This window comes from Sprattus sprattus, assembly GCF_963457725.1.
Source record: "Sprattus sprattus genome assembly, chromosome: 1".
NCBI lineage: Eukaryota > Metazoa > Chordata > Actinopteri > Clupeiformes > Clupeidae > Sprattus > Sprattus sprattus.
Window position 1 is genome coordinate 45394487 of NC_137920.1, and position 24541 is coordinate 45419027.

At 40.6% G+C, this 24541-nt stretch overlaps 2 protein-coding genes across 2 annotated transcripts in view; both read left to right on the plus strand.

Annotated features, from left to right (window-relative positions):
• Nucleotides 1–1578: 1578 nt before the first annotated feature.
• On the plus strand, nt 1579–11783 carry serpina10b (serpin peptidase inhibitor, clade A (alpha-1 antiproteinase, antitrypsin), member 10b; the record flags this gene model as incomplete). Its single annotated transcript, XM_080844540.1, is given in 7 exon segments — nt 1579–1600; nt 7331–7386; nt 7594–7603; nt 7606–8214; nt 8415–8688; nt 10214–10361; nt 11592–11783. Coding segments are annotated over 7 exon segments (1311 nt in total).
• Nucleotides 11784–14310: 2527 nt separating this feature from the next.
• Nucleotides 14311–24541, plus strand: part of ccdc197 (coiled-coil domain containing 197) — a gene marked incomplete at both ends in the record, with an annotated part of 59159 nt that continues 48928 nt past the window's right edge. The window contains one exon of the mRNA XM_080850415.1: nt 14311–14417. Coding sequence (XP_080706541.1) covers nt 14311–14417 — 107 coding nt within the window. The remainder of the gene's footprint in view (nt 14418–24541) is intronic.

A 24541-nucleotide genomic window follows, 5' to 3' on the forward strand; every position in this document is an offset into this window, starting at 1 on the left:
CATTTTGTAGCGAGAATATCCCCGTTGTGGAAGGACTCAACCTCACCCCTCTGCATTCTGTCCATAAATTTTGGCATCCCTTTCCTGTTGGACCTCACTGTACCACAGGCACCCGTTCCATGGTGTTGTAGATGGGAAAAAAGGGAAGGACTGGAATACCAGTTGTCTATGTACAAAATATGGCCCTTGCCATAAAAAGGCTTCATCAGTGCATGGACGACTGACCCCGACATTCCCAGACCCCTGATGGTAGTGACATCAGTTGATTTACCGGTGTATATGATGAGGTCCTGAACATACCCTGTTTTTACATCGCATAACACAAATAGTTTTATTCCAAAGCGATGACGTTTGGAGGGAATACATTGTTTAAAAGAAAGCCTTCCCTTCCACTTTACCATTGACTCATCAATACACAAATTTTGGTGGGGGTAAAAAATCTGATTAAAATTGTGAATAATTGGGGTCAAAACCGAACGAATTTTCTGTAGGGGGTCAGGAGACGTTGTTGGGGTAAAATGAAGGGCTCTCATTAGGAGGAGGAAGCGGTCCTGGGAAAAAATGGTGCCAAAGAATGGAGTCAGGAGCATTGGGTTGGTAGTAAAATAATCTCTGACATTTTGCTTTTTCACCAGACCCATGAGGAACAGAACAGAGAAGAAGGCGTACATCTCTGCCACAGATGTATCCACCCATTTCGCTAGCTTCCCAGCATTATTGAACTGTTCCCTTAGTGACTGGGCATAGCCGTTGGTTTCAGTCACTATAGATTGAATAGTTGAGGGGGAGACAAACATTTTAAAACATTCTGCCTCGGTGGTATTTACTGGCTGCCTCCTCAACCCTGACAACTGCCCTGAAAACTGGATGGCCTTTGGCCTGAAGTCCCCCTTCCTCCAAGAAAATACCTCGCTGTCCTCTGGCTCTGGGGCTTCATCAAGGGCCGTCAGGTTCTCCGGCAGATCCTCCTCATCCGATGACTGCTCGTCCGCTTCATTTAGCGCTGGTTCATCAGCAGCATCTTCACCCACGTCTAAAAAGATCTCCCTGATTTCCTCGTCAGTGAGCTGGCGTCTTTTTGGTCTTCCGGACATGTCCACTTTCTATAATTTAATCTATGTTGTTTTATTAATTTCTTTATATAATGTTTGCGTAGCTTCTATGTTCGTCTTTATTCTGAAGAATGAATGAATGAGATGCCGGGTGTTGTGACAGTCGCTGTGCTTCAAACTGTGGATGCGCTCATATTGCGCAAATAAAGTTGCAATTATAATGGGACAAGTTGAAGGTGTCTGCGTAGTTATTGTGCATGAATGATACGGAGGATGTAGGGAGTAAAGTTTACTGAGCTGTCAGTTGGGGAGCCGCTCAGAGTGAGGTAGCTCGTGGATTTAGCACATATCTGATTCAGAGCACGCGAAATTCAGAGCTCATCTTAGGGCGTACTTAGCAGCTATTCTACGTACCACATTTGGCTGAAATGTTGAATCCTACGAACCCTCGTTGGACGTGAGATTTCCCTTGATGCTAAGTAATGTAACACAAATCAATCGTTTCACTGTTTTATTGTGCTTGGCAATGACGGACTACCAGAACTGTGGTAAGACACTGGCTATGAAACCAGCGAACTCCCTCGAGGTAAAGCACTTGCCATGCATAGTCGAGTATCACACAAGCATTCATTTTGTAAACAAAATGATAACAAGCTCATGTGGAGAGATTGTTCTCCTTCAGTCAATGTTAGCTCGTGTTAGCAATTGACCCATAGCAGGGGCGGAGTGGGACACAAAAATCCACCGCGGGACTATTCTGACTGCACCGGCCCACAATGTGCCCAACCCATCCCCTCCACCTCCCATGTATCAACTTCACAAACAATTATTGTTAGATTTAGTGTTGATGTGTGGGTGACAGACGTGTATTTGTATATGTACATTTATGGAAATACGGAACAAATCGCGTCCCGTATTGGCTCAAATTTCCCATGAGCCCTTGCTTCGGCCATTGTACGTAAATTTATGAGCAAAAAATAATAATTAAAACGCTGCCAATTGATATTTGTGGTCATGAAGGTAATGTAGCGTCTGAATAAAAATAATTACATCAATATAGGAGGCTAAACAAAAACAGTAGGCTAGATTAATGAGAGTGAGTTTAACACCCACCATGAGTGAAATATAGAGAGACAAAAAGTGGTTTAAATATCGGTTGGACCTTAACAAAGAGAAACTCCGAAAAGTCACGGTGCTCCCGATGGCCACTCCGCCACTGACCCATAGTGCTAGCCCACACACAGTCATTGTTGCGCACCCATTGGAATACTCGTGTAGCTACATTCTAAACACACTGGTGTGTCCGTACGCTTTTACGGAAAATCAGCGGCCGTCACACCATTGTGTCCGTACGTTCTTAAAGGTTAATATAGAACCACTACTTGAAAAATTTAAACTTGATATAGAAAGGTGGTCACCCCTTCACTTGTCCATGTGGGCTAAGGCTAATGTTTTGAAGATGACAGTAGCCCCTAAATTAAACTACATCTTGCAGGCCCTTCCAGTGAATGTTCCAGGGATTTTTTTTCGGAGGTTTGACAAATTATGTAACCTCTTTCTATGGAATGGTAAGCGAGCAAGAATCCACCTTAAAAAACTTCAACAAAGGGGTGATCAGGGAGGTTTAGGAATTCCAAACTTACTGCTGTATCATTACGCATTTTGCCTAAGACACCTGGCACAGTGGTATCTCCCCCCAGAGCGGGCTCCACCATGGTTTACTGCAGAGGCTCATTGCTGTCCTGATCTCCCATTGGATGCATATCTTTCCGCTACACTCCCCCCTGCTGTACAAAATCACCCTGTTTTGTCATGCCTTAGGGGGGTCTGGATGAAAACCGCAAAAATTCTTAATTTTGACCCCTTCTTAAGTACATCATCTAGCATATGGTACAATCCTAGCTTGCGAATAGGAAAATCTTCTTTCTATTGGAAAGAATGGGTGAGGAATGGTATCAGGACACTGGGCAATCTTTTTGAAGGACAAAACCTCAAATCTTTCAGCGATTTACAGGTAGAATTCCACTTGCAAAAACATAATTACTGGCAATACATGCAAATACATAGTCTCTTAAAAAACATATTTAAGCCTCACATGGCTCCCTCTAGCGCAGAAGTTCCATCTCTTATTATAGCAAGATATGGAATGGGTCATGAAGCATCTCTTTATTATTCAATGTTGTTATGCAAATATACTACCATGTCTTCATTAAAAACTATATGGGAAAAAGATCTTGAAGTTACGTTTACAGATAAAGAATGGAGAGACATAGTCTGTAATTTAAAGAAAATGGCACGAGATCTTCGAACTAGACTAATTCAGTTTAAAATTATTCACAGAATGTACTGGACCCCCTCTAAACTGTACAGGGTCAAGCTCACTACTGACCCAGGGTGCTGGAAGTGTGCAGAAGAAGGCACACTTATTCATATGCTGTGGAGCTGCCCAAAAGTACAAGACTTCTGGACATCAGTTCATGAGTGCATTCAGAAAGTTGTAGGCCTAGAGGTTCCCTTTTGCATTCGCCTATACCTTCTGGGAGACCCATCTATACTGACAAATGACATTGCCTCAGTCTATGCAGAATGGGTCCAGACAGCCATCATGCTAGGTAGAAAACTGCTAGTCCAACAGTGGAAGTCAACCCATGCCCCATCAATTACAGACTGGTATAATGCCCTTACCACAGTTGCTGCATATGAGCGGATATCATTTACCCTGTTGGACAGGTTAGATTGGTACTTTTTTAAGTGGCAAAAGTTTCTACAATACTTAAATGGTTCGCAGTGATGTGCTGCAGGCTCAACTCCCCTCTACTAACACACAACATAGGTGCTCTCTGGTTTATCTTCTAGCGCAGCCTCCCTCCCCGTTTTTTGTTTTTTGTTTGTTTGTTTTTGTAAATGCTATTTGTTATTGTCTTGTATTGTCTGTGTTTTCAGTTTTTTTTTTTTTTTTTTTTTTTATATTTTCAGTTTTTTCCCTTTCTCCTTAGCCTTATGTCTTTTCTTTTATTGAAGGTATAGAACATTTGTATTTATGTGGTTATTTGAATTATGTTGTGATGGTACATATAGTGTATACAAGCACTGGTGCATACCTTTGTATGTGATGATTATACCATGTTCATGCTTTGACCTATGAATGGTAACCTGTACAAACGTTTAAAAACAAATAAAAATTGTCAATCACAAAAAAAAAAAAAAAAAACAACACTCCATTTCCTATGTCTCTCAAAACTGTTATCATAGGCCTTGGGATTAACAGGCACCGGGACGGTGGCCTTTTAAAGTAGGGGGAATATGTGACAGGTGGAAGGCGTTGCCCTTAGCCATAGTACAGACAGTCGCCTGATTGAGCCTGGCTCACGTGACGTGACGTTACACGGTAGCTCACAGACACGCACTTCCGACTTGTTTTAAATGTGATTCACGTGGCAAACGCAGCAGGTTTGATTTGTATCTGTTGTCGGTGAGCAATGATAACAATAAGCACACAGATTTGCTTGTTTCTTAGACTATAACGCCAGTTGGATTTTGGAAAAGTGTTGCCTCTAACAGACGAGAAGTTTCACACCACGACGCATTCGGAACACGGAATGGCGTCATAACATCGCATGCAGGGCTTTTTACGAGGAACACTGTAATCACTGTTTTTCCCTTGTGTAGATCTACCATTTTACTCACTCAGGAACTTATTAAAGATATTTTTATTGTGGTACACAGTCTCCTTCACTCATTTATTCCTTTTTAATTAAGAACCTGAACACCTACCTTAGTGTACAATGGCTGGATCGATATAACTGTACTATTAAGTAATCATCTTTATTTGCTAGCTAGCTAACTATTTGCTAACCCCGATTACGCAATTTATTTGTTTATTTTGTTATGTTTAGTGGCAACAGTTAATGAGACCTGGGTACTGTTCGCCGTACCTCGCTAAGCAGTTTAGCGAGTTAGATTCCAGGCTAAAATCTGGTTCGGCGAAGCAACTTCTGATAAATTACCATAGTAACATATCACTTAGCACTAACCTGCTCCAGGGCAGGCTAACCTAAGTTTAGCTGGCTAAGCTTTCCACACCCCCGGCAAAAGGAGGGATCCCATTGACCAAGGCGTCATATTAGATAGTTTGATTAGCGTAGGGAGAGAGTTCTGTGTGATCGGCAAGATCCATTTTTCCATCATGACGAGTTCTTGTATGAGCGGTACCGATTCAGCCGACAAGGAATAATTAATTTAAAAGACCTTCTCGAGTCATTTATTGCAGACACCACAGTCGAACATTAAATGTCTTCACTTTTTTGAGAGTGGTAGCCTTCATTTTTGTAATGTCGGCGATGCGGAGAACAAAGTACAAAGTACTAATTATATGGCAGTGGTATTAGTGGTGCTCAAATTTCCTGGGATCAAAGAAGACGTTTGTATCCATGTGCAAACTAAAAATCATGTCTCAGGATTGCTGCGCATGCAAGTTATTTAGGGTTCATCAACTGTACCCATGTCTCAACTGTACTCTGTCTGCACAACAAGTCGGCCCTGGGCCCTGTCCGGCGTAGAACTGAAGCTAAGTTAATCAATCTAGCTCGCTAAATGAGAAAATCTAGCTCGCTAAATGAGAACAGGCTATACCGATCTTGACGGGGGATAAACGGCTTAAACTTGAAGCTAATGGCCCCAAGGGTAAACTCATCAGCTAAATTGCGCGTGCACGTCCTGCTTCAAAAGGCAGGAAAGGTCGATTACCAAAACGATAATTATTTTTTATGGTACAATATTCTAAACTCAAAGAAAAAGACTCATTTTTTTTCTCCGCTAAGGCAAGAGATGACCATGAACACGTTATGAAGAATTCAAGACCATAATCATGGCAAAATCCAACACTCCCGCCGCTGCAAGAGTAACACAAGAAACTGTCTATGGGCTGTTTACTGGGTGATATCTTTCGATGATTGAAATATGTGACTTTAGTGCAGTGGCTAGAGCTCAGGGTTTAAACTCTATAGAGTGCTAGTTCGATCCCCCTCACCTCTGTATCAATTATAGTTTTACATATCCTTGTATATCGCTTTGAATAAAATGACTATGACTAAATGTAAATGTATTAATAAGAAATTCAATAAATTGAAGAAATGAAAAGCAATTGTGTGTATTTCTCTCTTCTTATCATGCATCCACCTTAATCATTTTCAACAAAAATGATATGCTATGTATGGTGTAGTAGACTGAAACTTTATTCACTACTGCACATAAACTAGACACGTTTGCAAAACTAGACGTTTGCAATGATGTAAGTTAAAGTAGGTAAACAACTTTCGCCAATATCTCAGTAAGGGAGATGGGTTATGTGCTCAAATTTCCGCGATCGCAAAGAACTCTCCCTACGCTAATCAAACTATTGTATATAATATGACTTTAGATTCCTTTTTTTGCCGGGGGTGTGGCAAGCTTATCCAGCTAAACTTAGGTTAGCCTGCCCTGGAGCAGGTTAGTGTTAAGTGATATGTTACTATGGTCATTTATCAGAAGTTGCTTAGCTGTACAAAAAAAGGGGCGTTTTCCTTTTTTAGCCTGGAATCTAGCTCGCTATACCGCTTAGCGAGCTACGCCGAACAGTACCCTGGAAGTCGGAGATGGAGATTGGAATGAACGCGGGATGCGAATAGTCCGGAGCTTGAGTCTTCGGAGATAAATCCTTTTAGAAACAAGGCCAGACAAGGAAGTGAGGAGAGTGAGAGGTGTCGATGATCAGTATTCAGGTTTGGACGATTGAGAATTGGGAATAGGACTCTGCAGGGTGAGTTGTAGTTGGAGGGGGCGTGGCAGAAACGGGCTTCAGTGCTGGCATGACAAAACCCCCCCTTCCAGGAGCCAGTCCTGAGGGCCGGGGCCGGGGCCCTGGACGTCGTCCTACCTTTGGGTGCTGGGTGATCGGGATGCTCAAATTTGAATTTTCTTCTGGCCGCAGTATGGATATAAGTGCTTACATCACATGAGGCTTTGGCTTACAACTGGACATTTAGGCTATATTTTAGTTAACACTGATGTATTGTGTATCATTGTAGTAAATACTGATGTATCGTGTATCATTGTTGTAAATACTGATGTATCGTGTATAATTGTAGTAAATACTGATGTATCGTGTATCAGTATGTAGCTTATAAATATTGGGATATGATTAAGGTCCATATCGCCTAGCCCTGAAGTCTAGTAATACAACCTTCTTGATGTTAATGAACAACCCCAAAAGCACACTTGTACTTTGTCTCTTCAAACAGAGAATGTGTACGGTCTGTTTTGCATTTGTCACAGGAATCTGTACAGGCAGCCAAAGGTAAGTGTCTGAGGGTTTTATGGGTGATGTACTGTTATAAAAGAAATGTATCATTAAAAACTAGATTGAAGATCATTGGGGATGAGAATCACACCTGCATAGTGTTAGAAATGTTTTATGAAAGGAATTAGATTAATTCAGGAAAGACTGACCTGTGAAGTTTATACAATGTTCACGAGATGTATTGGTAAAACAAATCTTTTTTAGGCTTTTTCAGGTAATTTGTGCAAGCAGCCATGATGACAACAAATGTCTTCCTCATGGTTTGGTCCGTCTTGCTCACCCCTTGCATCTTGGTTCAGTGGGATTATTCACCCAATATCACAGACCTTACATTTAAGAACATGGATTTTGCCATGGACATGTACCGGAAGATCTCTAGTTACCACGACAACAACATTTTTTTCTCGCCACTCTGCTTGTCCACTGCCTTCACCTCTCTCTCCCTGGGTGCTGGTGGCTCTACCCGAGATCAGATCCTTAAAGGGTTGAATTTAGACCTGTTAGAGAACCGAGGCAAGAGTTGGCTCATTCCTGAACTGTTTCAGCATCTCCATGGGAACATTACCCAAGATGAGGCGTTGATGTTCCACCAAAGCACAGCCCTATTTGTTGGTCAGAATTTTGAGATCGAGATGGCCTTCAGCGAACAGATCAAAAAGTTCTTTGGGGCCGACATCAACAATGTGGACTTTGGTGACCCAAAAGTTAGCATGGCCACCATAAATGAGTATGTGAAGAAGCAGACCGGAAATAAGGTGAAGGAAATGGTGACATCAATTGACCCTTTTACAAAACTCATGCTCATCAACACGATTTACTTTAAGGGTAAGATATTGCCTGTCAATTTTGCTGAGTAGTTAATGTATTATACTTTTGAGTGAAGCTTTAAAGTAATACCCTAGTGCCTTTTTCTTTCTTAGACTTTACTTACAAAAGAAAAGTCTTTCACATTTAAAAAAGCCAATGTGCAAATGTATGCCTACTAAATGTGATTTTTTTTGTGATGTTATTTTTACATTACCAAGGTGCCTGGGACCTTCCCTTTGACCCCAATAACACAGAAAATGGCCGCTTCTATGTTGACAAGTACAACATTGTGCAGGTGCGCATGATGTTTAAAGATGATACATTCTACACGACATATGACAAGGAATTGAAAGTCAAGGTGTTGCGTCTTCCGTATGTGGGGGGTTCAGCCATGCTTATTGTCCTCCCAAATATCGACGTGGACTATACTGAGGTTGATGAAGAAATCACAGCCACAAGGTTCATTCACTGGACACAGAATCTGGAGAAAATGTAAGCTTCAGATTATTTTTTATCTATATGAATCCACTGTGAAATAAATAGAAATTCTGTTTGAGGAATTATACCACCTACTGTACATGACCTTCTATACCTACATTATACAATAGGGATTAGCCTACACAACATTTGTTGAGTCATTCCACTGTAGCTAAACCATCACAGATTTTCTTGAAAATTTGACCACATAAAGTGTGACTTTTCAAACTAATACTTGCTTGATATATCAAATCCTTTAGGAGAATACTAATTCCGAATGCAATTCCCCCTTGCCTTTCTTGGCATGTTCACAGACTTGGGCACATTTGGGGATTTATTATCTCAAAAAGATTTCATGCTAAATTTTTGTTTCCTGTTCAAAGTTTGCAATACTATTTGGCTTTGTTTTCTCATAAGTATGTTAATATAGTTTACAAAATATATTTATGAAATAAATGTAATGTCTACATTTTCAAAGTTTAGGTAAATTGGGTCATAAGTCACATAATTTTGATGCGCCCATTATGTTTGTTGGATCAAGGCCAGCAGTGTTTTACTTCAAGCATTATTGTACTGCATAGGTTAATTGCTGGCTGTGTGCTGACATTTATTGCTGATATTGGGCTTATCCTACATATTGGGGTTTATAATTACATTTTAACTCGCCAACCGCTTGCCAACCGCTTGACATTAAAGACTAGATAATACAATGATCCCTGAATATATCTTACCACATTTTATGTGAGAATAAGGAGGGAGATACTGTTAGCTAATCAGGCACCATACCAGAAACACTCCAGTAAACATGGTTAGTGTTACTTTGTAAACTAGTCTCTAAAGCCAGTCCCTAAAAAGTGTGTCCTTGTTACTACCGAAAATGGTGGGAAAACAGACAAAGGCAGGATGTAAACATAACAGGTGAAAGGTCAGGGCAAAAGCACATGGACACCAAAACATAAAGCACATGTAAACACAACAGGCAGAAGAGATTCTTAGGTGGCTTACAGAGGCCAATCAATGTCCCAACTCAACAGTTAGAAGGGTGATGGGTGTTTAGAATGAAATTATGGCAGTTTTTCATCAATGATACACAATGTATGGACATGAATTCATCCTGAAAGTAACCAGTTTGGCTAGGTATTGTAGTTTCTCATCAAGTGTTGAATTATCGATGAAAAATCTTCTTTGAGGATGAGAAGTGCCATTGAATGGGGCTACGTTGGATTTTATCTTCATTTTTTACAATCCCCATATGTCAGGACACACCCACGTTCAGAGATGCGTTGCCCACTGGATCTTTGTAAATAATGCAAAGATTCATTGAAAAAGCACATCATTATGAACAAAAAACATCTTTTCAGTGCCCAAAGGTAATTTCAGTGTTCAAGTTCAATGTTTTATTTTTCTGTGTAGTTTTTTTTTTTTTTGAATGCCAAACTTAAAGTCTCTGTTTTAGCTTCTAATGTTAGAACCTGGACAGTATTTGTCTTTTCAAGCACCTGATATCTCATACCTTAATTCTCTCCTGTCTCTTTGCAAGGAAACTTGAGGTTCACCTGCCTAAATTCAAGATGGAACAGTCATACGCTTTGCAGAAATTACTCCCAGACCTTGGTATTACGAATATCTTCCAAGACTCTGCAAACCTAACAGGGCTGAGCAAAGAACCTGGATTGAAGGTGTCAAAGGTGTGTTCATTCAACATTGATAGACGCCTCTCATAGCACACAGGGAATAGCACCAGACGCCTCTCATAGCACACAGGGAATAGCACCATAGACGCCTCCCATAGCACACAGGGAATAGCACCAGACGCCTCTCAAAGCACACAGGGGAAAGCACCAAATGGAACAATCCTCAAAAAGTCTCAACATCTCTATGAGAGAAAAGTTTGGGTTTTGGAAAATCCTCAAAATAATGCCCATAACTGCCATTCGATTATGTTCAATAAAATGCATGGCCACGTAGACATCACCATATCTCTTAGATATGGCAGGTGCCATCCCTGCTATCAACGAAAAATAACAGACTATAAAGCAAGTCACTTAGCTATGTGTCACCATTTCACTGGGTGAGCCAAAGCTAACCATATTTAGCATTACCGATTGGGTATCATGAATGTTCTTTTACTACCACCATGCAGTTAACTTAACACATTGATTACCTAAGGATTTGATAGCCACAATCTGTTGTATAGTAGACATCAGATGCCTTAGGCACTAGAGCTGTAATGTTAAGTTTCATAAGAAACCATGGGGTTGGGGTAAAGAGTTCTCAGTAACCATGGATACCACTCTAGAGTCCCACATGATGCTTGAGGCAAGCACCACGATGTGTCAGTGTTTTTTCTTCTTAAGCGTATCAGTAGCAACATCTTCATTTCTACGGGACAAGACAACAGTTAGTTACAAAAGACAGACTGATCAAAATTATAGCTCACCAAACAGTTTGCCAACTTTTTACAACTAAAATTCATTGCATGCAACTGCATTATGTTCAATCCCACATGTAGGTTAAATGTTCCAGTGTGATCATTCAGACCTTTAAGGTGAATAGTCGTGAACAAACAGCCCTAAAATGTGTGTCATTGAGCATTGTAGAACATTATGTTGACTGTCAAAACATTCTTTCCTATATTAATTTAAAACGGTTTTGCTTTTATTATCTAACTATCGTCATCCAATATCAGAGTTTTGTCATAGCCTCAGTTTATGGAGGCAGGATTTGCTGCTACACAGAGTATTAGTGAATTGAGATTGTAATTGCATTATAAAGTTCAGAATTAACTGTGATCTTGTGTGTTGCTGTAGGTGTTGCACAAAGCTGTGATTGAGAATGAACTGTAATCTTGTTTGTTGCTGTAGGTGTTGCACAAAGCTGTGATTCAGAATGAACTGTAATCTTGTTTGTTGCTGTAGGTGTTGCACAAAGCTGTGATTGAGGTTGATGAGATGGGCACCGTGGCTGCAGCTGCCACTTCTGTGGGGATCACCTCTAAAACACTGCCTCGAGGCTTCATCGTTAACCGACCTTTCTTCTTCTTTATTTATCATGAGAGTACAAACAGCCTACTGTTCATGGGCAGGGTGATAGACCCTTCTAAAGATTGATTAAATGTTTTGTTGGACAAAGAAACTTCTTGCTTGTAATTTTTTTTACTGTAACTTTACTCCAAGCTATCATTAAACGGAAGTTTATCAGACACAAACACTGGACTTTGGAATTTGTAATGCTTTTCAGTCCTGATTAATGACTATTGTCGGCTGGATTTGAGCTTCTTCAGCTATACTCACAGACTATAAATCTGGGTGAAGTAGATAGTGGTAGAAGTTCCTCAGTAACAGTTGGAGACCATCTTACGCAGCTCTACTCGCTTGTGGGGTGCCCTAAGATTCAGTCCTTGGTCCTCTTTTATCATTTTCATGCTTCCACTAAGTTAGATTAATGAAAATCACAACGATATTTCCCGCCATTCATATGCAGATGATACTCAACTCTACAAGCAAACTCAATTTGGTACAAAAATGTCTCTATGACCTAAAATGTGGATGACAGAAGGCAGAAATTATTTTATTTGGCAAAGCTTACATTGCCCCAGAGATTAATTTGGGCCTTTTTTTTCCTCTCTGAGGCCTAGTGCAAGAAACCTCAAGACCATTATTGATCAACACCTAAAACTTGGATGAGCACATTAAATCTCTTGTCAGTCTCAGTCTCCTATCAGCTTAGAAAACATAATACGTATGTCTATTCTGCATCCAGTCTTGAGTCGGTCATACAGTTTTTATTTCCAGCCACCTGGACTACTGTTACTCCGTTCACATGTCTGACTGCTCCCACAGTAAACAAACTGCAACAAGTACAGAATGCTGCTATCAGGTTTTTGACTCAAATCAGCCCTAGAGACTGTATTACCTTACATGTTTTACCATCATTACATTGCCAATCAGATTTCTGATTGATACTTGAATTCCATTCAAGGCCAGTCAATCCAGTTCAAGTTAACCTGGCAGCTTTTAACCCCCTATTGCCCTACTGCTGATCTGAATTACTCATTGTCTCTCTCTAGTTTTTTGGGGGACCTCCTTTTTTCACCCTTATTATGGACTGAAGCATCAAGAGACTTAAAGTATGGCTTGCTATGTGTCATTTCTTTGTTAGTAACAAAGTTAGACATTTTTTTTTTCAGAATTAATTACATGTGTTTTTTGATTGTCCTTACATTTTGTGAGATGTGAGGTAATTTTATTGTGTTATTTATTGATCAATTTGCACCTCTACAGTGTTTGAAAATGAACTAACAGTTTGAGTTTTTATTAAAAAAAAAGCCAATCTGTTACTAACTTAATGAAAAAGGCAGACTGTGATAACTGGGATGATCGTGTGTGGATAAAACAAGCCTCTGGCCGAAAAATATTTGTGGCAGTTTATGTTTCAGCTATTTTTCATTACCTCAGTTTTAAATGTTGGACTTAATAAAGGATCTGTCTTGCTGAAAACACCCTTGACGTGTCTTCTGAACCTTGGGAGTTCACAATATGGCTAGCCTACATAAACACTGCATTGACTGAGTAGTTGTTATATTATTGCCTATCGAGATTCTAAGTAACATGGAAACCTAACTTTTTGTGGTACTTAACGTAGATCACAACCCTTTGAATATATAAAACGACTCAGTCGAAATCGGTTGAGAAACGCTAATGTGCTTTTTATCCAGAAAAACCTCAGCTCCACCGTTAACTTGCGTTTGTTTACAGGCCAGTCTTCACCTCTCCAATATGGCGGTGACGTTGACATACGATCCAAAGGCCAATAGCTGGAATGTAGGTTTACCTTCTGATGCCAAATGCCAGGTGCCGGGAAGAGTATAAATAGCTGTTTTCATCCAACTTTGAAATGATTATTATGACAATTCCAGTAAGAAATCCTGACTAGAAACTAAACATTTCCATAAAATCTTCTAATGCAAATACAAATTGTATTCTGGCCGTGTTATGCGCGGTAATGCGCGACTATGGTTGGTGGTTTTATTCACATACATTCGCAATTGTTGCATTTTTATCAGGCGTTTACGTTAGTTGTCAAGTTGCCAAAAATGTTTAGGTCCCACAGCTGTTTGCAACATAGACATATATAGATAGACGTATATCTATGTCTACGGTTCGCAACTCCTTCCTTGATTAGAGTAGCTGATAGTTTAATTTGCACACAGCGGATAAAAACGCGCACTACCTCGCATTTTCTGTGGCCGAATTTTCATGCGTTTGAAATATGAGTTGGATGGAAACTCAGTTTATGCTAACCAAGCAAGGCTCAGAAGCAGGCTTAGCGGTAGGTTGTATTATGGTCTCCTCAGGGAGGCCCTCTGCGCCAGTGGTTGCTTGGAGACAGGATAAACTTTCGGTCGGGAGTGAAACATAGCTCATGCAAATATCCTTAGCAGACTATGCTCACAACAGTAGGCTACAGGCTTGTTTTAATCTGGCTTACTTTGATTAAACATTTACAGGTACGTTTTTATTTTATGTTTGTGACATTTATATGACAATTACAAAAGTGCTATTCTAAATTAATTTCAGTAGCCTACTTTGCATCTGCCCTTCACATAGTCTTTCTTTTTAATATTGGGCAGACAAAATGGGGACGTTGACTCTACCATCGATAAACAAGGACAATCCTCGCTTCATTCTGCAAGTGGAGAACAAAATGAAGAACATTTTTGTCACGCAGTTGCAAGGGACGCGGTAAGCCAAATTAATGTTTTTATTTTTTGATTTAGCCTATTCGTTTCTTTTGGTAGCTTGGGCCTTCGGACGCCTATCACCTGTAGTAGTAGTAATAATAATAACAACTACAGTACATTTGCATTTCCTGAAGGAAATACCAGTGCATGCGAAGATAAAAAAAAAGAGGTATACAAATTTAAAATAAGATATTTAACGTGCAGAGAGTGAGTGAGTGGGGAAGGTGAGGAAAGGGCAGCTGAGATGGGGAAGATGCTAAAGATAAACATAGTGACTATGTAAATCAGTGACGTGCGGTGAGGTTCACAGCTGGTGAGGCACAGAAACCGGAAGTGAATACGTCATTCCGATCTCTAGTTGTTTAAAAAAAATTGAAATTTATACATCATACATATATGTGCTTATGGTTTAAAAATTGTCATCTCACCAGAACTGAAAAAACTTTATGTTTTATTGTCTAATACTATTACTTTTAAACGATTATTATTACAAGAAGTTATGCGGCTCAATAGTTGACTTTTACGACAGCTAAACGTACAATCGGTGTGGTAATTGAACTTTTACACCGTGTCAAATAAGATATTAATCGTTACAAGGAAGCGTATGTAGCCCTCCCACCAATGATATGGCTCATTTCAATTTGTCTAGGGAAAATATAACCTTTTACACAACTCCCCAGCTAGCAAAAAGTCCGCGGCCCGAAAGCGGCGCTATTCCGCCAGTGACACTCGGCCGAGACTCGGGGTGAATCGCGGCCCGATTAAGGGCCGAGCCTCTGGCGCGAATGCGGCCCGAGTATGGACAACCGGATGCTAGGGAATCGGGCCGCTTCTGGCCCGCTTCTGGCCCAGCAGTATAAACAGCCGCGGCCCGATTACGGTAAATACGTCATGTTGTTGAATCGGCTCGATGCCGGATCCCCGAATCCACTTTTCCCCGCTTATGCGGCATAGGCTAGGTGCACGAAATACTCAGTGTGGGCAGTTTGTTTACTGTTAAGCCAGGGGTGTTTGAACCTGCCACTATTCTGAATGTAATTAGTGTCTACACGTCCTTCTTTATCGTAACGCCGATTCATTCACTAGGTGCAACACCCAACCAGGTCCGTAGACGCTAATTACATTCAGAATAGCGGCAGGTTCAAATACACCTCGCTAAAAAGGGAACAAACAGCACACTGAGCATTTTCGTGCACCAAGCCTATTGGGAGGACAATATGAAATACGTACAACCAAGCAGTTTCATACAAAACCTTTACTGAAACAGCAACAGTAGCCTACATGTCAGTCATTACAGATGAATTTAACTAATACTGTACATTATAAAATTAACAACTTCATATTTCATTTGTTTTAATATGGGCTTCAAGGGTTTCAAATCTGAACTCTTCAAATACAATGGTCAGTATAATCTGTTTGTTAAAAAAAAGTCAGTATCATCATTGCTATTTCTGAAATGGCATACTGCTGGGAAGTGTCGTTTTGAATCAAGAGAATGTGTGCTGGTTATGTTGCATCTATACAGTATGTAGTATGGCAGTGTGCCATTTCAGAAATAGCAATTGTGGTGGTGCATGAGAGATGTACAACGGTGCATGACAATCATGAATCGCTGCATCAAACATTTCAATATTTTTATATTTGTCAAGAGGCAGTAACTACAGAGTTCAGATGCAAAACCCTCTCAGTCCATTTGCAGCGACTTTAACGAAATACTATACATTTATATAATTAACTTCATTTTTGATTTTTTGGGGGGGGAATATGGACTTCAAGGGTGAACTCTTCAAATACAATGGTCAGTATAATCTGTTTGCTAAAGAAAACAAAACATAAAGGTCAGTGACGATTTCCCCTCCGACCTCCATCCCGATCAGAGGCCAGTTAGAGCCAGTGGGTGATCATTCGCTCAATGTCCTTGTCCGTAGCGTCTTCAGTTGGTGTGTGTGTGTGTGTTTTATTGTTGAAGGGCTTGTGGCAGTGACTGAAGCGGTGAACTCTGACGATTTCCCCTCCGACTCCGACCTCCATCCCGATCAGAGGCCAGTTGGAGCCAGCGGGTGATCAATCGCTCAATTTCCTTGTCCGTAGCGTCTTCAGTCATAACATTTCTTCTTACAGCATCTGAGCTCAAACAAACAAGAAGCAAAAGAGAGTGCTGATGAATTATGCACTCCAATGTCTGCAATAATTAAAGTAACTTGGTAGCTTTAGCTTACCTATTACCACACACTTCAATATCGTGCTTTTGAAGGCTGTTTTTTCATTTGCACCGCTCCAGTTCACTGCCTTTGCAAATGTTGTTGTCATCGTCCGCGTCATAATACGCCACACAGTCTCCTTCACAGTAAGGCCTCCTACAATTCCAAGGTGTGTGGTCTAAAAGAAAAGCATGTATCTCACTACTCATTACTGACTGAATGATTAGTTTGTGATAATTCAACAATTAGGTCTGGGCACACTATTAAGAAAGTCATATTTTGCTCACCAATTTCTTTCTTTCCTGTGGGTTCATTAAAAGCTCCTCCAGGCTAGACAGGTCTTCCTGGGTGGAAAGTGGAAGATTAAAATTTGCCATAGTAGGCAGTGCATCAGTGTGTGGGTCAGTGCTTGAGAGTCTTTGTAGCTGAACCAGAATGAACGTCTGCTGTTCCTTCAGGGAGTTCAACTGGATCAATATCTCCCTGAGAATAGCTGCAAAAAGAAAAGATAAAGACATTGGTAGAAGCAACATTCATACATACATTACTGTTAACAGTCCACCATTATAGAATACTTACGTGTAGGCATCGCCTCCCCAGAAACATGAGTGTTTTGCACATTCTGTTCTCATGGAGTGTTCTAATAAAATATAAGAGAAAATAGATATCACCACATTCTCACTCTAAAACTGATTACAAGTTCAACCCTTCCCACCTGTGATTAATCCCAAATAACTACATAATTTCAAGGCAATGGCCAGGCTAACTGTCGGTTTGCTGTTTTTGAAAATCTTACACGGTCTACGGTTGAGATCAGGGGCACTGGATTCCTTCCAACTGGTGAAAAGCTCCTAATTTGGCCAGTAGAAAAACGACTTGGACCTGCGGGGAGAATGGTAACAGTGTCTGTGGCGTTCATGGCATGGGTTGGAGAAGTCTGATCAGCTGCTGTGAAGGTCATATCATCAGAAAAAAAATCTGCTGCTGTGATGTCCATTGCATGGAATGGAGAAAACTGATCAGCTGTGATGTTTGTAGCAGTTCTTGAGGACCAACGCGCCATGATGTCTGTTGCAGAGGGAGATAACAGATTTCCTCCGGCTAGAGCTATATTGACATTTTAACATAACTTTCATTCATTTAATTCAGACACCATTGTAAAGATGAATGGAAATAATTGTGCAAAAATGACTGCAGTCCAATGGGCCAAGAATGGGTCTCTTTAAAGCAGCAGTAATTTTTCGCAGGGTAAGCACAGGTGTTATTAATGACTTCCAATAATATTCTGATTCAGTTTAGCAGAATCAGGTCCTTATTGGATGTCATCAATGACACTTGTGCTTCTTGGAAAAAACGGCTGCTGTGAAATAGGCCCATAACAAAAGATTTTAAAATGTTAGTCCTTACCTTCAGGGGCTGTGATCGGGGGAGCATTCACTAGTTGCGTGTAAATCTTTTTCCTGGCTGAAACGTTGCGTGCCGGGGCTTCATCATCATCACTGCTTTGTGGTCTTTTGCAGCCTCTGGTTGATTAAAGATGACATAAAATCAAAACTGGTTTTACCCTCTTTGTTGAATAGGCGACAAGGCGACACAAAAAGTGTAAATATAATATTCTGAGCCACTTGGTTTCTTGTACATTTCTTGTACAATCTTGCCAGAAATAGGGCAAATCTGATTAAGCAAAAACACAGATGGATTTGAATCTCACTGTGCTGTATGGCTCATTACCGATTCTTTCTCTTCAGGAACTCAGGAACACTGTCATCTTCTGTTTGCAGATCAGACTGTACAGTTGCCACAGGCAACTTGGCCACGGCATGTTCATATGATTCTGTTAGCATAAATACAAGACGATACAGATTAGGTTAAAATGGGCGGATTAATGCTTGCTATTTCAGTAAGAAAACATTAATAACTAACAGGGTAAAAGCATTACTATACCATGAGAATAAAGCACTCGTATTTTGTACAGAGCCCACAAAGAGGTAGGTTCATCTTGTCTTTGCGCAGCCTTGCGGGACAGCTATTGTTTTGCATGGAGGCCAGAAACTTGTTCCCATTGAGCCATTTTGATGGCACAACTTCGACTTCGTTGCTCTTGACAAATTCGACAACGTGATACATTCTAGAAGAAAATAAAATGATGCAGCTTTGGCTAGTCTTTCAATGTAATCACAAGCAGATGAAACAACGATCGCCTCACTATGAGTCTGTGCGACGCTCGACCTCGACATTCACAGGCCAAACTAAATGCATGAGATGCAGTCAATGAGCACGAGTGAAAAACTGAAAGAGAACATAACCTGGCCGCAGTGGAGCATAGTTGCTACTGTGAACAACGTCAAACCGAGCCTACGTGTCTGACAATGCCTTGATACAATTAGAATTAGCATAACACCAGCCAGAGCGTGCAAAAAAACAAAAAAAAATCAAATCGGCATGTCCATGAAAAGTTAATAAAATATGATATGAAACAGCTAACGCTGCTAATCGTTTAAAACTGCAGCAACACAACTCTCGCTAGCTAGTGTTCTTTAAGCAACATAGCTGTTAGCCCTCATTAAGCCTGACGTTACTCGAGGGCAATTTACGCTCAGAAAACAAAATGCTCTAAATGTAACTTGCAATTATTCACCTGACAGTTAAATGTACTCCTACATCTGTGCAGAAAAGTGGCGGTCTCTAGTCAACTGGGCTATGCTACATGCTAGCTAGTTTGCAAAGTTGGCTTTAGAATATCTGGTTGAGGCGAGACCCTAGGTAAGATAAGAGGCGGCATGGCTAGCCGGCGGTTGCCCACAGTACATTATGCTTGGACACCCCATTTATTTGTTATAATAGAGCTGGACACTGTTAAGTCCTTTATATGCTATGTAGAAACAAGTCAACATCGACTATCTGAATCAACTTCAGTTTAAGTTAGGCTACAGCGAAACAAACTTGGGCTAAGCTGTTAGTTTCCCCAACTTGCAGTAGATCAAAAATAACGTTCGACTGCGTAGGGATAATAACCTGATTGCAACGTTTAATGTCCTTGGCCAACAATAGTTCAAGTTCAAGTTTTTTTTACATAGCACATTTCATGTTATACATAGAATAGACTAAAACTAGATAGCAGCATAATGAAACATGTCTTACCTTTGGGAGAGCTTGCATCTAATGGCGGCAATCCATCCATGCCGCGAAATGCCGTTAGAGGAAATGTAACTATTTGATTAAAACAACGATCTCCACATGAGTAAAATGTACTCATTTTCTGTATCGTGAAATTCAATTAAATACTACTGAGTGATTCAAAGCTAATTTTATTCACGTAAAACTGAGTAAAATGCAATGAATAACTTATTATAAATTGTTGAATTCCACTCAATATGATTCCAAACGGCACATACCCGTTGAAATCGGCTTCATGTCGGCAAACCGTATCTGAGCCGAGCCCCACTACACCCCTCACCCACCCAACCCCCCACCTCGATCCCCCCCGCTCCCGCTGTGCACTACAGTAGGCAAAAATGACTCGGCCCAATTGCGGTTGCCAAGACTCAGCCGATTCCGCAACTCAACCGACGGTGCCGCAGGTTTTACGGAATCGGCCCGATTCTCCTTGCTAGCTGGGTCGGCAGTGATGGGCAGTAGCGTCACTACATTTGTCAGTAGTAGCTTGGCAGTAACGTCGCTATTTACAAAACCAAGTAACTTTTCAGTAGCTAAGCTCTTTTATTGATCAAGTACCGCAGTAGCGTCCTCGAAAGCTAATTTTTCCTGGACCTTTCTGATGTTTATTCATAACAGGCTTCCCTGCAGCCATTAAACACAAAAAAATAAGCAGTACATCACTTTAGGCGAGACGAGTGTAAATAGATAGATAGATATCGCCATTTCAAGTATACCAGACGCTGCTCATACATTTAAAATGAATTCTCCCCTAATTTTAAATGGGTAGTTTGCATGTAGATTCTAGACAACCGGATAACTAGAATGCTGTTGATATTTAGATACAGCTGAAGATGATGAAAGTTAAAAAGTGAAAAGTCCGTGCGACGAGTGAAACTAAATATGTTTTCAGATGCCTTCTTTGTAATCCAAAGAAAAAGTTCCTGTCAACGTCAATGACATCCAACACAAACATACGAACACACAAATTTCATCCATTCAACCGTTTTTATCTGGCTGACAGTTGTGTTGATCCCTAAAATTGCATTGACTTGGCATGCAGTTTGTTTAACTGAAAGTAGCTTCTAATGTATCAAACTACTTTTGACAGGTTTATGTAACTTAGCTTGCTAATTTTTTTTTGCAACTCGAACACTTGAATTCGAAGTTTACATTTACATATTTATTTACACAACGTATTAGCAAGCAAACAGTTAAACACCACAGACATAGCACACAATACCAAAATGTTCTACTGACCGGTATAATTTAAAGTTGGTGCACTGCACTCGCAAGCTCCTAATCCATCACGGCTCCACTGCACCTAGCAGCCTTTAGCGAGGTTTGTGTTCTGCATGAATATGTCCCGTTGGAAAACATGAAACACTCCAATGCAGGGTGGGAAATTTACATATTTTTTAGGGGGCAATTTTTGCCCCCACTTACTGAAATCCAGGGGCATTTCACAAAAAATTGGGGGCACTTTTAGAAACTTGTGAAAAACGTTTAACCTTTGTTCAAAATAATAAACACACTTATTTAGGCTTAAAGCAGCTATACGGAATTCTGTTCCAAAACTAGTACGCTAACTACCTAAAAGGCATGCAAAAACCTTGCAAACACCACCAACAGCCCAGCTGACACTAATAGAAGCTTGCCAACACACTAACTGGTGTCTTTTTGCAGTATACCTGGCGTCATGCATGTGCAAGCTTTTCTTCCATTTTTGCAGGGTGTTCCAGCCCACAGAATAGGGCATATCTTGGATGGCTAGTGGGAAAGACACAGGTCTTGATCTGTCCTTCACATGACCATATGCAATCAAAATTAATTAGAGGATGGTACCAAAACCAGTTGCCTATAGAACCTTACCTCAAAAAGTGTCAAATTGTTGCATAGTGTTACTTTAAAGTATATGAACAATTGTCATCAAATGGCAATAATAAGACTATTAGGCTTTAGTCTACAAATTCAAAGTGTTTTCTTTTTTTGAACAAAAACCAAACAGACAACCTAAATTAGACAATCATATTCACGTTTATTCTTATTTCTTTGTGGTTATGAGTTGTTATTACTACATTTCATTATTCAACTATTAACAATCGTTTTTTTCTTTTATTATATTTATGGATTTTTGTGTTACCTTTAATCATGTTGTACCTACCATAGTAGGCCTACAGGAAATACAGTTAAGACTAGTAAGCTAGCTTGCAAGCAAGCCTTTGTAGTTAACGCTGAAACGCACTATCAAAGATAGCTAACCTTAGCTAACTAACATTAAACTAGCTTAACCGAACTAAATCATTTCTTAAAGTATTATTACCAGTTATCATTCACCATAGGCGATGGCGTGATGCTTGGCGCCTGGTGACGAAAGGCCATGTATTTCTGTATGTTTTCGCTCCCTTTGATGAAGTCAGCAGAAGAGTTTGCCTGTGCTGGATTTACAACGACTTGGGCAACTCGTTGTCTACAAGTCCGACATGCCTTGGGGAAAAAAATCAGGTGTTTTTCTCGTCCACCCCAGGCCAATCTAACTTTATTTTTTGACAGTTGCTGGGTGTGTGAATCTTTTAAAAATCGAGATGGTGACAGAGACTATGCTGATCCTCGTTTCTCCTCACTCTCGCAGTCACAGGTCTGATTAGGAAGCGCTCCAAATATGTTTTGTTAGAACGTTCGGTTCTTCACGCAACAATGAGTCAAGGCGAAAATCAAAACATTTAATGGCAACTGACCGGCTACAATGTTTGACACGTTCATCAAATTATTATTACACAAAATTATGGGGGCATTTTTTTGCCCCTCTCCTAGTAATTTTAGGGGCAAAACTATATTTTTTAGGGGCAGTTTTGCCCTTTGCCCTCGTTAATTTCCGACGCTGCTCCAATGCAATGTCAATACCTTCGGTCCCGTCGTTTGAAGCAAACATTTTAGCTCCACCATTGGTCTCCCATTATTAATCATTTCACGTTTGGACTGCAAGTCCAATTTTGAGAACTGTTTCAGGTTAGCAAAGCAATCTTCCATTTTCGCCGTCAAGGTCAAGTAGAAGTGTGTAGAAAGAGTCCAACGTCAGACTATATACCCGAGAATTGCGCTCATGCTCGCCCCCTTCACTGAATCCGTGCTACTGCCTGCCTCAGTAGCAATATTTTTCAATGCATTTTGAGCTCAACTGCGCTTGCGCACGCATGCGTAAAACCCAGTTTGGAGTGATTGCGCAATCCCTACTGAGGCACTGGCTCAGCTGTCCATAAACAGCAATGCATGTCGCTGCCAAATGTGAGGACCCGCCTGATGTGAGTCCGCATGCGCAAACTTTGCGACAATATTGTAGTACAACGAGCCAGACAATGCTGGTGGTGTAGGCTACAGCATGAAGTGGAATGACAAGCGCATTTGTTTACGTTTGAAATCCACCAAGGTTTATGATGTTAAGCTTCATGTTTATTGAATTATTAGTTAAGCAGTGCATTCATTAGCCTACTAGTAACAGTAATACAACATAGCCCCATATGTTGACACTGAGCCTTATGCTGTAAACCGTTGACAAAATTATAAAACACTACGTTAAATTAACCTACATTATGCGTTAAGAGAAGCCAGATACGTTGATATTAAACCATGTATGAGCATGCACGTCTTGGATAGTTTGCTCCTGAGCCTTCTGCCGTAAACCGTTTGTGTTTGCGCATGCGGACTCACATCAGGCAGCGGCGGACTCACATCAGGCAGGGTCCTCACATTTGGCAGCGACAATGCATTTGCCTCAGTCCACGGCACGTCTATGGCTATGATCACTGTCACTGGGAACCGGAAATGCTCAAATTCAGCGATTTTGATAATAAAAATGCTCGAAATGATCGGAATCATGCAGAAATTACACTCGTAACACAGATAACTGTCTCCCCTGCCTCCTATGACTGCACGTCCCTGATGTAAATTTAACTGTCCATCCTCCTCAGTTGAGCCAATCCCCATCTCCTGTTGTACTACCAGCTATTATTCTTTGCACATGGCTCATTTGCTCAGTATAGAATCTATTGTTTTGTCATGTTTATTTTTAGTGCTGTCAAACGATTAAAATATTACGCACATTATTATCTATTCTAAATGTCCTTTCAATCATTTTTTATTTATTTAATGCTCTTAGTAACATGGAAAAGTGGATTGGCTTGTGTTATGTATACATAATGAACAAGAATAGGCATGTGAGACAGTTGACTTGAAAGCCAGCGGCTACGTTTACTGCACGTGAAATCCAAGTAACAACAGGCATGAGCAATCACATAGCTAGGCATTACTAATCCTACATCCCAACAGAACTCCAATACTATAGTGCCATCATGTGGCTGCTCAAAATACTACAATTCCTCCCTCCTAGATTTTTGAATAACTGAATGTCAACAACACATAAATACAAGTAACTAAACTTTACTTAAGTAACTGTAATGAACATTGTTCAATATTAAAGTAGCTTATCTTGGTAGCTGTAAAGTCATTCCTCTATCAGTCTTTGCGGAGGTCTATGGACACGGGTGGGGTAACGTTCCCTTCACCAGACGCGTCCACCTGGTTACCCCCTGGGGCACTGGTGTCAGTGGACGTCGCAGGAGTAGAGACTGATGGACAGTCCATTGCAGAAGACTCAGGTGCTGCAGTCTGCCGTCCTTTTTCAGCACTGGTGGACACCATGGACAGGTCTTCCTCTAAGGTCAGTCCAGAGCTTCTCAACTGATCAACATGGCGCCGCCAAACAGCACCT